The sequence below is a fragment of the Microchirus variegatus genome, assembly GCF_963457635.1.
Source record: "Microchirus variegatus genome assembly, chromosome: 13".
Taxonomy (NCBI): domain Eukaryota; kingdom Metazoa; phylum Chordata; class Actinopteri; order Pleuronectiformes; family Soleidae; genus Microchirus; species Microchirus variegatus.
In genome coordinates, this window is record NC_139814.1 from 13,283,918 (window position 1) to 13,296,872 (window position 12,955).

At 41.7% G+C, this 12,955-nt stretch overlaps 1 protein-coding gene across 1 annotated transcript; it reads left to right on the forward strand.

The window, feature by feature from the left end:
- The first annotated feature begins 503 nt into the window (after positions 1-503).
- rbm24a (RNA binding motif protein 24a) lies at positions 504-12,955 on the forward strand. The gene is made up of 4 exons (XM_083900226.1): positions 504-1,007; positions 2,824-2,947; positions 3,765-3,819; positions 10,301-12,955. Exons 1-4 carry the CDS (start codon positions 840-842, stop codon positions 10,656-10,658), a joined length of 705 nt encoding a protein of 234 aa, XP_083756352.1. The 5' UTR covers positions 504-839; the 3' UTR covers positions 10,659-12,955.

The following is a 12,955-nucleotide window of genomic DNA, read 5'->3' on the forward strand; positions in this document are numbered from 1 at the left end:
ATGGCTCAGTTGAAAAAGTAATTATTTGTAATATGCTTTACAATATTATACACCATTTACAGAAAATACCTGGAAAATAACCAGTTATGTGCTGTTAATACTACACAGAACTATAAGTTGTATTTTAGTTCATGTCCACACAGTGTGAAGACCACACGAAATTTAAAATTTACGCGTAAAAGTGGCTCAGTGAAACAACTTTTAGATTTGCAGATTTTTAGTTTAAAGTTCACCAACTTTGATCTGTGCAAATTTACAGGGAGACAAGACATTCTTTTTCAAACTAAACCTCCTAAAGGTCTCTGCTCCTCTTCAGTGGAGTCACATCCTGAGCCCTGATTGTGATTTTTTTTTTTTTTTTTTTTTAATGTGTGTGATTATTCTAACTCCTCCTCGTTGTGAGGCAGCTCCAGTGTTTCACACAGTGCGGGCTTCCCAGCTGCTGGTGCGCGCACTGGTGGGCGGGCAGAGATGGACTGAAAACTTGGGTGGAGTTAGTCAGGAGCAGCGCTTTTAGGAATGGGTCCCTAAGCTATTTAGTTAGACAGTAGAGTTAACCAAGAAGAGCTGGAAACACCTGATGATCTCTGTGGGACAATCCGCTCCGTAACTCTGCTCCTCACTGTCGGAAGTTAAATCTACCTCCAGGCGTCAGTTTTGTTCAGTTTTTTTTTGTCCGTTTGATATCTCTCCTGAAAACCAGAGCCAGCTGATCTCTCATTCTTCTCATCTTCTTCATCCAAAGATTTATTGATAAGGAGTCCTTGCACTACTCTTTTTTTAAGTTGTTTTTTTAAACTTTTACTGTCCATATTAATTGTATTTTTCTTGCACTAACGATGCACACCACACAAAAGGACACGACCTACACCAAGATTTTTGTCGGGGGTCTTCCCTACCACACCACGGACTCAAGTCTCAGGAAATATTTCGAGGTGTTTGGTGAGATTGAAGAGGCTGTGGTCATCACCGACAGACAGACCGGCAAGTCTCGGGGCTATGGATTCGTAAGTATCCCCTAATAATAATAATAATAACAACGCGTGTATTGTGTGTGAAACTCAACAACATATGGAGGGAACCATGGCACCACATGCGTCTGTCAGCATGACATGACCTGAACATAGTTGAAGCCACGGGGTGTTTATGTTTTGATAAGAAGACTCTGTTTGAATTTGTCATCGGCTTCTGTCGCAATATTGCGCCGCGCCAACTTGTTGCGCGCTGGTATGCGCCCTGCGCGCTGCGCCCCTGCTGCTGCTGCTGCTGCTGTTGCTGACACCTTCCCTCTGCAAGGGTGACACATCTGCCGTGCACAGAAAAACCACACCATGAAGTGTGCGCCAGTTTCGACATATCAGAAATGTTTACAACGATGTGGAAATGATCGTTTCATACTCCCGTCTGTCACCGGGCAAGAACTATTCCAGACGCAGCTGTGGAGGCATGAAAAAAAAGAACCCAGCCAGCAGATTATTTACCACTCTATATCTATGTCGCTGTAAAATGTGAGCTTTTTAAACTTACATCAAAAAATGTCTGCTTTATAACCATGTTGTGTCTATTGTACATTAAACTTAAATTCTAAACTTAAAATTAAATGGACACTGTGGCAACACGAGGAGAAAGAAACATCAATGTCCAAATAAATCCAAAGTCCAATAGAACTGATTTTTTTGTAGTTCAATATACCAATCAATACATTTCAGCCACTCTTGTCCTGGTTAAAAAAGACCAAAAAAGAAAAGTGTCAGAGCTTCTTTCCCCATCCCTTTACTTCTCCTCCCTGACATCAGGATACCTGTCACCTGTGCCTCGCACCACTCTGCCCCCCAAACAAATGCAAAACAAACCACTCATAATAATCCCATAACAAAAAAATAAAACCTCAATGAATGAAGAAATGTTTATTATTCAATAACTATTCAATATTCCAAAACAGAAGAATATAATCTCTCCCCAGGGGCCAACAATACAGTAAACTAAGCCAGCAATTGCCAGGGGCACCCAAGGACAACTGATTACATCATGACATATTTCTGAAAAAACCCCTTAAACCATTGTTGCTTATAATAACAACATAGTTAGAAAGTCTTCAACTATAGGCCCTGAGCCACATGCTTTATTCAGCGCGAGTCAGACCCCCAGGTCCCTAAAGTCACTTGAAACTCCCATGTTCCTCCTCCTCCAATAAAAAAAACAACCTTTGTTCTGTTGTTTCAGTGATTTCAGTTGCAGAAATTAATGTGTGAAGCAGACACTGAAGCTCTGAGCACTGAGACAAAGTTTGGTTGGAGTAACCGGAGCGATAAAGGAGCCATGTTTCATTCCGTCCGTCACCTCAGCCGCGGGGCTGCCTTTCACTGCTGATAGTTTCAACACATCCAAATGAGGGTGATAGGTGTGTGTGTGTGTGTGTGTGTGTGTGTGTGTGTGTGTGTGTGTGTGTGTGTGTGTGTGTGTGTGTGTGTGTGTGTGTGTGTGTGTGTGTGTGTGTGTGTGTGTGAGTGTGTGTGTGTGCGCGTGCATGCGCTTGTCTTTCTATGCTTGTGTGGACCACCCCCTGGCAAACCACCTTTTTTGTGGGGACATTTTTCCTTGTGGGGACATTGTGCCCGGTCCCAACAAGGAACAACTGTCACAGTTTGAGCAGTTTGAGGTGTGTATATGTGTGTGTAAGTGTGCTGCCAGACATGCACAAAAACACAAATATTAACAGGTTTTCTGTCATTGCTATTTTCATTGCTGTGCTTGGCAACCACTTGTTTCTTAGGAGTCAACAGGAGCTGACATAGAGTATGCACTTCTCTTTCTTTCTGCCAGGTAACAATGGGAGACCGCACAGCTGCAGACCGGGCCTGCAAAGACCCCAACCCAATCATCGACGGCAGGAAGGCCAACGTCAACCTGGCCTACCTGGGGGCCAAGCCTCGGGTGATGCAGTCAGGTAAAAGAAGAAATTATGTTTTCAGTCATAATTCAATCAGACAAAGGCAGAATGAAGAGCAGATTAGCCAAATTAAGTCTTTCATTGACTTGAAAAGCTGTTTGAATTCTGCGTGTGCCAGTGAAAAGTAGGGCAATGATTGAAGCTTCTGTTTGGAGGTTATTAGGTTATAGATCAGTGTAGCAACTACTTATATCAAGTAGCAACTGAGAAAATATTGAGTAATATTGAGTAATAAAACAACATTATTATCACCAACATTAAAACAAAGTGGTGGAAATAGGCAAAGTTTTCATAGGAAGCAGATTTATTCCCAATAAGATAATTTGCTCTCTCATCATCCTCCTCTACCTCATATATACTTCACACACTGGTATTACTATAGAGTGAGCTAAATGTGACTCTAATGAGATTATTTTTTATTTAATTTAACATATATAGTTAAAGGTGCATTATGTAATAACTCTAAATCAACAGGCCATAAAATCCTCCGAACAGAGACTCAGGAATAATGTTCATATAACAAACTGAACTCACCAACAACAACAGTACAGACAAAATATTTGCATAAAATTTTTTTTTTTGCAGACTGCAAATCATGTTTATGTTTTTGAAATCATGTGGCGCCACCTACCACAATCTACCAATCATTGCAGTCAGTAGAGTCTCAGCTGCTGAGCAACCATGGGTTGCCAGTTACGTCAGAAAAACGAAAACCTAAAAAAACCTTGGCCACATTCTTACATATGGCACCTTTAAGTGAAGAGAACATGTACAGATTTTATTTTAATATCTTTTAATGTCCTATGTCTTGCAGGCTTTACGTACGGTGTTCCCCAAATTCACCCTGCCTTCATCCAAAGGCCTTATGGGTAAGAACCGTTCATATGTACAAAGAGTGTGGAGCAGAACATGATCAAGTCAAACATGCTCTAATTTCATTTGTGTATTTATTTATTGTGGTAACTGATACTTACATGTCATATGATTTGTCTTTTTCTTCAAATGTGAATAACTGCTGATAACGAGAGGTGGACTGAAGTAAAAAAACAAAAAAAGCCAGTCAAACTGCTCTTTCTAGGTTAGCCTGCTTGTGTGTGTGTGTGTGTGCGTGTGTGTGTGTGTGTGTGTGTGTGTGTGTGTGCGTGCGTCTGTGTGTGTGGACAATGACGGAAACTTCCAGCCTGACTCAATGTTATCTATCTTTCTCTGGTCCGACAGGCTCACTCTTGGTTAAGCTAACTGCGCTGGGTTTGTGGAATAGTTCTGCAAACGTAATCAGGATTTACCTGTAGACTCAAACACACACAAACAAGCTCTCAGAAAATGGTGATTATAGATGCATGTACGTGGATTTCATTTGACTTTTTCTTTTATTTTATTTGAATAGAACCTAGAGCTTTGTGTGCAGTTATGAAGTGGTGTTGTCAGCCAAACAGTGTGCTTTCTTACTTAAATGACAAAAAAAAAAAAAAAAAAAGCTGGATTGACTGGATTTTTGTGGGGTGTTCTTTTCTCCTGATTTTGTGCAGGTGTGATAACTTTGCAGAGACAGAGCAAAGTTCTTATTCATATCACTGCTTTTAGCTTGTGGTTGACTTGTTTTGTTTAATGGGATGTGCTGTTTCATGTGTTTTATCACTGTCTTGTTGGAGTGGGTGGTGCATTTCTTGTGTGGAATTAGTTTTTTGTTTGTGTCTTTATTTCCCCCCTTCACGCTCTTCACTCACCTCCTACTATAACAAAGCTCATCACTGCTTGTGTGTGTGTGTGTGTTTTCAACATCTTCTTGATGTTTCTGGCAGTTTATTACATTAACACAACGTAGCAGAGACAACACCACAATTTCTCACTCTGTCAAATCAATACAACTCTCTCTCTCTTTTTGCTGTACCCCACATATCAGATTATGAGATTATATAGACTCATCACATCTCATTAGTTGTGTGTGCATCATGGTGTGTTCTTGTATTTGTATTAGGTCCATTTCTGGCTTGACCTCTGACCTTGTCAGGACCAGTCGTCCTCAGTGAGACAGACAAAAACCTGGTCCCAATGAGACAGAATCTAATTTCTGAGGAAATGGTTAAGTTTAGGGCTTAGATGTGAATAGCAGTTAGGGTTAGGGTTAGACATGAACTGGTTGTTGTGTGTGTGTGTATGTGTGTGTGTGTGTGTGTGTACATATGAATTTAACCCAGTTGTGTTTGTGAGTTTGTGTTTGTGGCTTTGTCTGTCCACAGGCTCACTCATTTTCAGCTCAGCTCAGCGCACCAAAGTCTCCACTGTGACACAAACAAATGTCTGGATCTCTCTCTCTCTCCCTTTCTCTCTTAGCGAGTTTTCGTCACATGGGCTCGTGGTGTTAAGGAAAACAAGCGCGCCCATTGTGCCACACAAAGCCCTGAATGCTGATGCTGCAGTCGCATGGAGCTGTTTGTGTGTGTGTGTGTGTGTGTGTGTGTGGGGAGGGGTGCGCGCGTGTGTGTATACAGTATGTGTGTGTGTGTGTGTGTGTTGGAGGGTCCTGTTCAGAGCTTCCTGTCACCGTCATGTAAAAACAGAGACTGCTTTTATTATACTTTTACACAGTCTTGTATAAAGTACCTTAAAGGGATTCTAAAAGTACAATTGTGTTACCAGAAAATTACTTTGGTAAACTTTTTTATAATATTACTTCAGTAAAAGTCTTAAAGAATATGACATTTCCTGTACTTAAGTATCAAAAGTAGTGGTGGGCACGTTAGCGCGCGACTGACCGAGTGACCGGAAAAATACTCGACGTCATGTTTACGTGACTCTGGATTGTTAAAATGAGTCTCTAAAGTAACGCTAAACTTTAATAACATAGGCACGTATACGCAGTACACAGGTACCCTTGGTTATTTGTAGCACTGCTCTTTTCCTTTAATAAACAGACTGCTCCAGTTCCACTGTAGCTAAATGCAGCTAACGGAGCTAACTGCTAAACGGTGCTTGGACTCCGTAAAATGTACTTAAGTTTTAGAAGTAAAAGTATTAAAGCATCATGACTAGAAAAGCTCTATATAAATACAGACCATGGCCAACTCTTCTTCTTCTGATTTTATTTGGTAGTAACGAGTAACAGAAAGTTAGAGGAAATGTAGTGGAGCAAAAGTTGCTAGAAATACGAATAAGAAATTAAAGTACATATACGAGAATTTTGTACTTGGTTACATTAACCTGCTTTTACGTTATAGTCTATGTAGTTCTGAATCAACAGTTGACAATGATTATATTAGCCATGGTTCACCAAATAGCGCAAAACAAACTGTTAAACCCAGCTTTATGAATATTAACATGTTTTATACAAGGACTTTGTGCAAAAAAGATCAACTATAACATAAAGTGAAAGTGCATTTACATAAATGTTCTTGTAGTATTTTCCATCTGATAAGATAGATAAGCTTCCATACTCAATTCATTTAGAAGGAGCCGCACAAACTGTCTTTATCCAACCAACGTCCTCTGTGTGGATGATTACTGACTTATTTAAACACCACATTCATTTGTGACTGCGTCGTGTAAATGAAAATCACAGGAATAACACTATCAAAGCAAGGTATGTGCCGTCACACTTCACGCCACATCGCCCACATTAGATCCTGTCAGGGCCAGTGTGTGCACTTGTGTTCTCCCTCCCTCAGTGGATGGCATGGGCCATTGAAGAGAACCTTTTTTTAGCCGTGACCTTTAATGACCACTGGGTTACGTGACATGAACATGACATTCCTGTAAAGACACACAGCACAGACATCAACGTGGCTTCAGTAAATGACTCTCACATTTGTTGTTATTTTTTTAAATTTTAAATTGACCTCTTTTATAGGAGAATATGATTTTTGTATAGTGGACCACGTTTCCCATGACCAAGCCCTCTTCCTATATGCTACATGCATGTGTGTGCGTGCGTGCTTGAATGTGTATGTTGGCCTATATTACATTAGCGGTGGGAAATCGGAGGCAAGGAGAGGCTCAGGCAGGAGTTTGATTCCATGCTCACATACCACTGGAAGTCTTTTAAAAGATGTTATACAGTCAAAAGATAGTCAGTGTGCGAGTTGCAGCCTCTACACTCAATCATATACTCCAGTATATAGCTGCTGAGGGATGCATCTAAACGTTCAGGGGAATGCTGATCAGTGTGATTCTGATCCAATGATCCAAGAAAAAGTGTAGAATTTAGGAGGGGTTTATTAGCAGACGCTGAATACACGTAACCATATGCTTGTAAATGTGATAAAAATAGTTTGGTTTCCATATCTTTACACTCGATGCATGTGTGACACTTTACAGCTATGGTGCTGATGGGCCGTGTTGTAGAGTGTATACTATGTTTGTCATAGATTTTGCTTAAAAATCATTATTTTAAAGACTACACTCTTAGAAATAAGGGTTGCAAAATGTTCCTTCTACAAGGGCTAAAGTTCTACCTGGAACCATTTGCCTCTTGGGTTCTTGGTAACACTAATGGTTCTAGTAAGAACCATTTTGATCAAGAGAACCCTTTAAAACCCCTTTCATGAATAAAGGGTTTTAAAAGGGTTCTTGGTGGAACCCTCCAAAAGGCTTCTCCCATGAGGACAAGCAGAAGAACCTTATATGGTTGTACTTAGCACTTTTATTTCTAAGAGTGTAGATACTCATCCGTTCTCCCCTAAATGCCCTGACTCCCCTTGACGACGCTGTGAATCTGTTGGGTTCTGCACATACTTCTGGATAAAGCTTTGCTGGAAACAAATAACGTAACTAAGGAACTGAAGTGTTTAGTAAATGTGTTTACTTTGAAACAGGGGCAGAATGTGTTGCAGTTGAAAAAATATGTCATACATCCAGGTCATAGTTATTCAAGAGTCATTCAAGAGGAGGCAAACTCTCGTGTGAACACTCTCATCAGAATAGGCCTTTTACATGTACTTTAATTAAGGCCCTTGCTTTACAGAGGCCGCCATCTTGCACCCCATGTTTCTACAGCAGCCCAAATGGACAAACCATTTTATCCATTTTACATTTTGAAGCAGCTTGTTAGGCAAACAAAGAAGAACAGGAGCGTAGAGTTTTCCAGAGATTGGTCCCAAAAAAGAGAAAACATCCAATGAGCAGCAGGTTTTTGGGCAGAATGCCTTGTTGAGGGCAGAGGTCAGAGAATGACCAGACTGGCTCAAGATGAAAGAAACTAAAGCAACTGTAACTTGGAAAAGTACCTAAAATATGCAGAAGAACCATCTCTGAACACACACACAACACATCAGACCCTGAAGCAGAGAGTGTAGTTTTTCATCAGCGACCACTTTCAGGAGTCGTCTCTTCGTTTGCCAGAATTATGATTTTATAAGAGGAAACAGACAGTAGTTGTGTGTGGGAGTCACTTTTCTTCTTCTTCTTCTTCTTCTTCAGTCAGTGTTAGAGATTGTATCCAGTCCTGGAAACCTGCCTCGGCCTGCTGAGTTTCTTTAGTGCAGCTCTCAGTAGATTTTCAGTTGCTGTTTTTATGTCTGTGTTTGTGTATGTGTATGTGTTAGCCACACCAGATCTCTACATACTCTCTTTCTCTTTTTACTTTACACTGTCCCTTTTAATCGTTGTGTCTCTTCAGTTGAATGATTGCAGTGTGTCCTTGTTGCTGTTGTTTTTTTTCAAGTCAGTTCAGTCACAGTTATTTTATATTTCTTTGTACATATTTATCTCTCTCTCTCTCTCTCTGATGCCTTGCTGTTGTTTTCCTGTTTTTCTCTGGCCCTGCTGTTTTGGGTTGAGATGTGGATTGGATTGGATAGTGCAGTGCTGACAATAGGGTTGCCACGATAGATCCTGCCTTTCACTCTCACTGACATTTTCCTGCGCCTTCGATCTACTTTCTCCCGACCCAAACTCCAAAAAGTGACCGCCTGATGCTCATTTATGCAGATTTAGATTATCTTAACATATTTTTTTGAGACTGAGGGTCCATGCATACTCAACCTCACATTGGATTTCTCACTAGGAGACCACCCTACTTTGTATTTCTTTGTGCTCCATGAGTGCTGAATGTTACATGATTGAGTACTGGTGGACCTCTAGTAGGTTTCAAACTGGAGGTGTGCTTATGTTTGTCCAAATAGGGTCTATGGAAAGGGTTGGATGACAAATTTTATATCATGTGGACCCCTGCAGACTCTATTTGACCTAAAGTGAGACGTGACTTTGGTCCAGGGCCGTTTGTTTCAGGACAGCAAAGATTTGAATTAACACCTAAAGCTTTTATATTCTCCTTGAGAAGAGATTTTGAGAGGATACGTGACGCTTTTAACCAGTCGTGTACACTTCGAAAAGCTCTCCTAATGCTCATGCCTCGGCCCGTCCGAATAAGGCTATGTCATGGAGGGTAGAATGTGCTCATTGTTCATAAATGTTTATTTAATTGAAACATCCCTCTGGGTGAAGAGCCTAGTCCCGGCTCCACCCACTGCCTCCCCGGCTCTTTGTCCTAGTACTGAGGGGGGAAATGGCCAGCAGCGACCCCTTTTTGAAAACTGTCCAGCTGTCAAAGTGGCAGTGACATTTTCACAACGCCTCCCTCAGCTCATCCCCTCTCTCTCTCTGTGCAGCCCTACCACCCACCACTCCCCTCCACTCCCCTCCCCTCCCCTCCCTGCTTGCCCTCCAGCACTAAGGCACTGCAGCCAAATCCACATGGAACCCAATGACGAGCTGCAGGTTACAGATACCGAACATTTTCTTTTTCATCTCGCCTCCCTCTGTAGCTCTGTCTCCACAACACACAGTTGAGAACATTCGCGCTGTGCTTTATCCTGAATGTGATCATGCACATCAGCTCATCTGAGTGACCCAGCCGTTCAATGGGCCCTTAGCATGGCAGCCATTTTGACAGGTCAAAGTAGGAAAAATCACAGATTATAAAAAAAGAATGATGGTGATGTGTTCGTTTTATCTCCCTCAGCTGTATCATTGGCACAACGCCTCAATTTGCTTACACCGAACAGAAACATTGTTAATGTTCTGACTGTTCCTGCTAAAGCGTGTCAAAATGGCTGCCATGCAAACAGCGCTGTTAAAGTTTCCTCACCTTCCAGTTCTCTCTCTCCACAGAGAGATTTCTATTTTGGCAACCCTATATTGTTCTAATCCCTACTAGCAGGCATTTTCTTGGTGTTCTTGACTGGTGGATTGATCTGGGGCTGGGTTGGTGGGAGGGCGCTTGGCCGCAGTGTGATGGAGTTGGGTTTTTAGGGTGTTTTTTTGGGGGGGGCAGGGTGGAGTTCTTATCCTTAGGTTTGGTGAATGATTGTGATAAAAACAAATTAAACCCTGTCATATGTGTTTGTCCCACAGCATCCCGGCTCACTACATGTACCCTCAGGCCTTTGTGCAGCCGAGTGTGGTCATCCCTCACGTGCAGCCGACAGCCACTGCACCTGCCGCCGCCTCCTCCCCGTACATCGACTACACCGGTGCTGCTTACGCGCAATATTCGGCAGTGGCAGCCAGTGCCGCAGCTGCCGCCGCTGCCTATGAACAGTATCCCTACGCTGCGTCCCCTGCAGCCGCAGGCTACGTGGCCACAGCAGGAGGATACGGCTATGCGGTCCAGCAGCCTTTAGCCACCGCCACGCCGGGCTCTGCCGCCGCAGCGGCCGCAGCCTTCGGTCAGTACCAGCCGCAGCAGCTGCAAGCTGACCGTATGCAATAGCAGCCACTGCAACCACAGGACATGCAGCTAGAGGAGGCCCCACTGCAGCCACCGCCGGTGGCTCAGGAGAGGGAGCGGCGGAAGAGGAAGAGGGAGTGGCTGTAAGGGGCGGACGTGCCAGCGACTCAGAGGCAGAGTTGCTTTAATAAAAGTGATGATGATGGTGACGATAATGGAGGTAGTGATGATGATGATGGTGATGATGGTGATAATGGTGAGGTGGGAACTTTTTACGATAATGTTCCAACTTGCTGTGCTTCAACCAAAAAAAATGAGAAAATGAAAAAAGTCTGCAGAACAAATAATGGAAAGTCATTTCCTATTATTGTTGTTGTTACTACTCTGGTTATTATTATTACTTTTATTATCATTGCAATTATCATTGTAGTAGAGTACTTATTTCTAGAGACGGAATGCAGGAACTAATCCCTGTGGTTGGTTATAGGTGTTAAACTAAGCCGTTTAAGTCCTATTGCTGTCTTTAACGTTAGTGTAGGAAACTGTTCTCTTTAGGTTCTTTGATGCCCTCTTAACATTTATATTTATTATTGTTATTAGTACACACTGAGGGCTCTTCCTGTTCTTTTTGTCTTTGCTTTTTTTTTTCTTTTTTTTGGGAGTTAATATTTTCTGATAATCAGGGAAATGGAACCGTTTCCAACGTGTTATTATTATGTGACCTCTGTCAGGAAGTCCAAGAGTCGTAGCTTGTCGTATCACACATTTGAAGAACTATCTTTTTATCTTCCTGATGCTGAATGTCCCTTTTTTTAAACTCTGTGTCTTGACCTCTTGACCTATGCAAAGCAAACAAATCACCAGGAGACAAAAAAAAACAAAAAACAAAAAAAAGTCATCAACTCTGACTTGACTCTTGGACTAATGGGGGACAAACAAAACAAAGGCACTGACATGAGAGCGGAGGTTTGACAACGGCTTCAGACAATGAGAAACACCAAATCAGTTGCTTTTCCACATGTTTCACTCACACATGCATCCAGAGTTGCAAACATAGCAGTCAAAGACAAAGGCGGCACAGTCGTGTTTCTCTCTGGCTCCGGGGATGGAGAGAAAGAAAGAGAAAGAGAAAGGAAGGGGGAGAATAGAGAGCAGCTGCTGGTGGGGGTGGACAGAGCCGCTCCAGCGCCACACAGACGGATCATTCTGGAAAGAACGCATCACTTGTGCTCGTTTGTTGAGCTGTCACATTTTAATCCCTGGCCAGGCCCATTTGGGAACCAACTTTACCCCCACCTCCCCCTCCCCCTCCACCCAACACTGAGCCCCGCAGCCATTCAGCCACGCAGCCGTGCCGCTGTCAGCACTTCCACCTCTGTGCTGCTGTAGCCCAGTGTCAGGTACACACACACACACACACACACACACACACACCTTCACTAAAAAGCCACCCCAACAACTGGTCTGCCTCATGTCTGTGGAGAACACCAGGTGGTGGGGGTGGGGAGTGTTTACTCTGTGACATTACGTCGGTCTGTGTGCCTTTTAGCGTTTTTTTCTGCTGTTTAAGAGGAAAAACTGAAAGAGATGAATCTACTATTTAAGATATTTATTTTTGAGGGTTGATGATGTTAACGCTCTGAGAGTAGAGACATAGTGGCGGTACTGTATTATTAATATTATTATGTACTCATCTCAAGGCATATATAAGTTATTGATTAGTTGTAGTAATGCCATCATTATCATTATTATTATTATTATTATTATGATAATTATTAACATACTCAACCAAAAAATGTTGATGTAGAACTTATTTAAAAAATATTGTTATGTGCACTGTACTTCTATTTTTTATCTTTTTTTTTTGATTCTTTAGAACATGACATTAAATATTAGCTTAATGCCTTTTGTATGGAAGAGCCTTATTTAAATGCAGGCCTGTTTGCATGCAGATTGTACTCTGCCTCCTCTGTGTTTAGATAAAAAAAAAAGAAGAAAAAAATAATAATAATCTTTGACAAAAACAAAGCAAAGATGCTGCTTTCTCCACTAGAATGTATAGTTATCGTCAAGGTTTTTGGCAGCCGTGCTTCATTTGCTTAGTATTTATCAGATGGGCTATTTTACAAATGTGGGAATTTTTAATACTTGAACTATTTCTTACAAGGGAAATATGAAGATAAATGACAAATAAAACTTTTTAAGGAAGCTTTTCATTGTCACTGGATGAAGGCATGTAAAAGTGTTACTATTTAAATGCAAAGGTCTTGTTGATATTTAAAACCTTTACTTCAGAATTTCAACACAACTTAGTCAAAATTGGAATAAAATGTTGGACA

Excerpts from the sequence above, each read along its gene's own strand:
- rbm24a (XM_083900226.1), top strand. The coding sequence starts at position 840 with ATGCACACCACACAAAAGGACACGACCTACACCAAGATTTTTGTCGGG. Across the intron at positions 1,008-2,823 it reads AGTCTCGGGGCTATGGATTC|GTAACAATGGGAGACCGCAC; the intron begins GTAAGTATCCCC and ends TCTTTCTGCCAG. Across the intron at positions 2,948-3,764 it reads GCCTCGGGTGATGCAGTCAG|GCTTTACGTACGGTGTTCCC; the intron begins GTAAAAGAAGAA and ends TATGTCTTGCAG.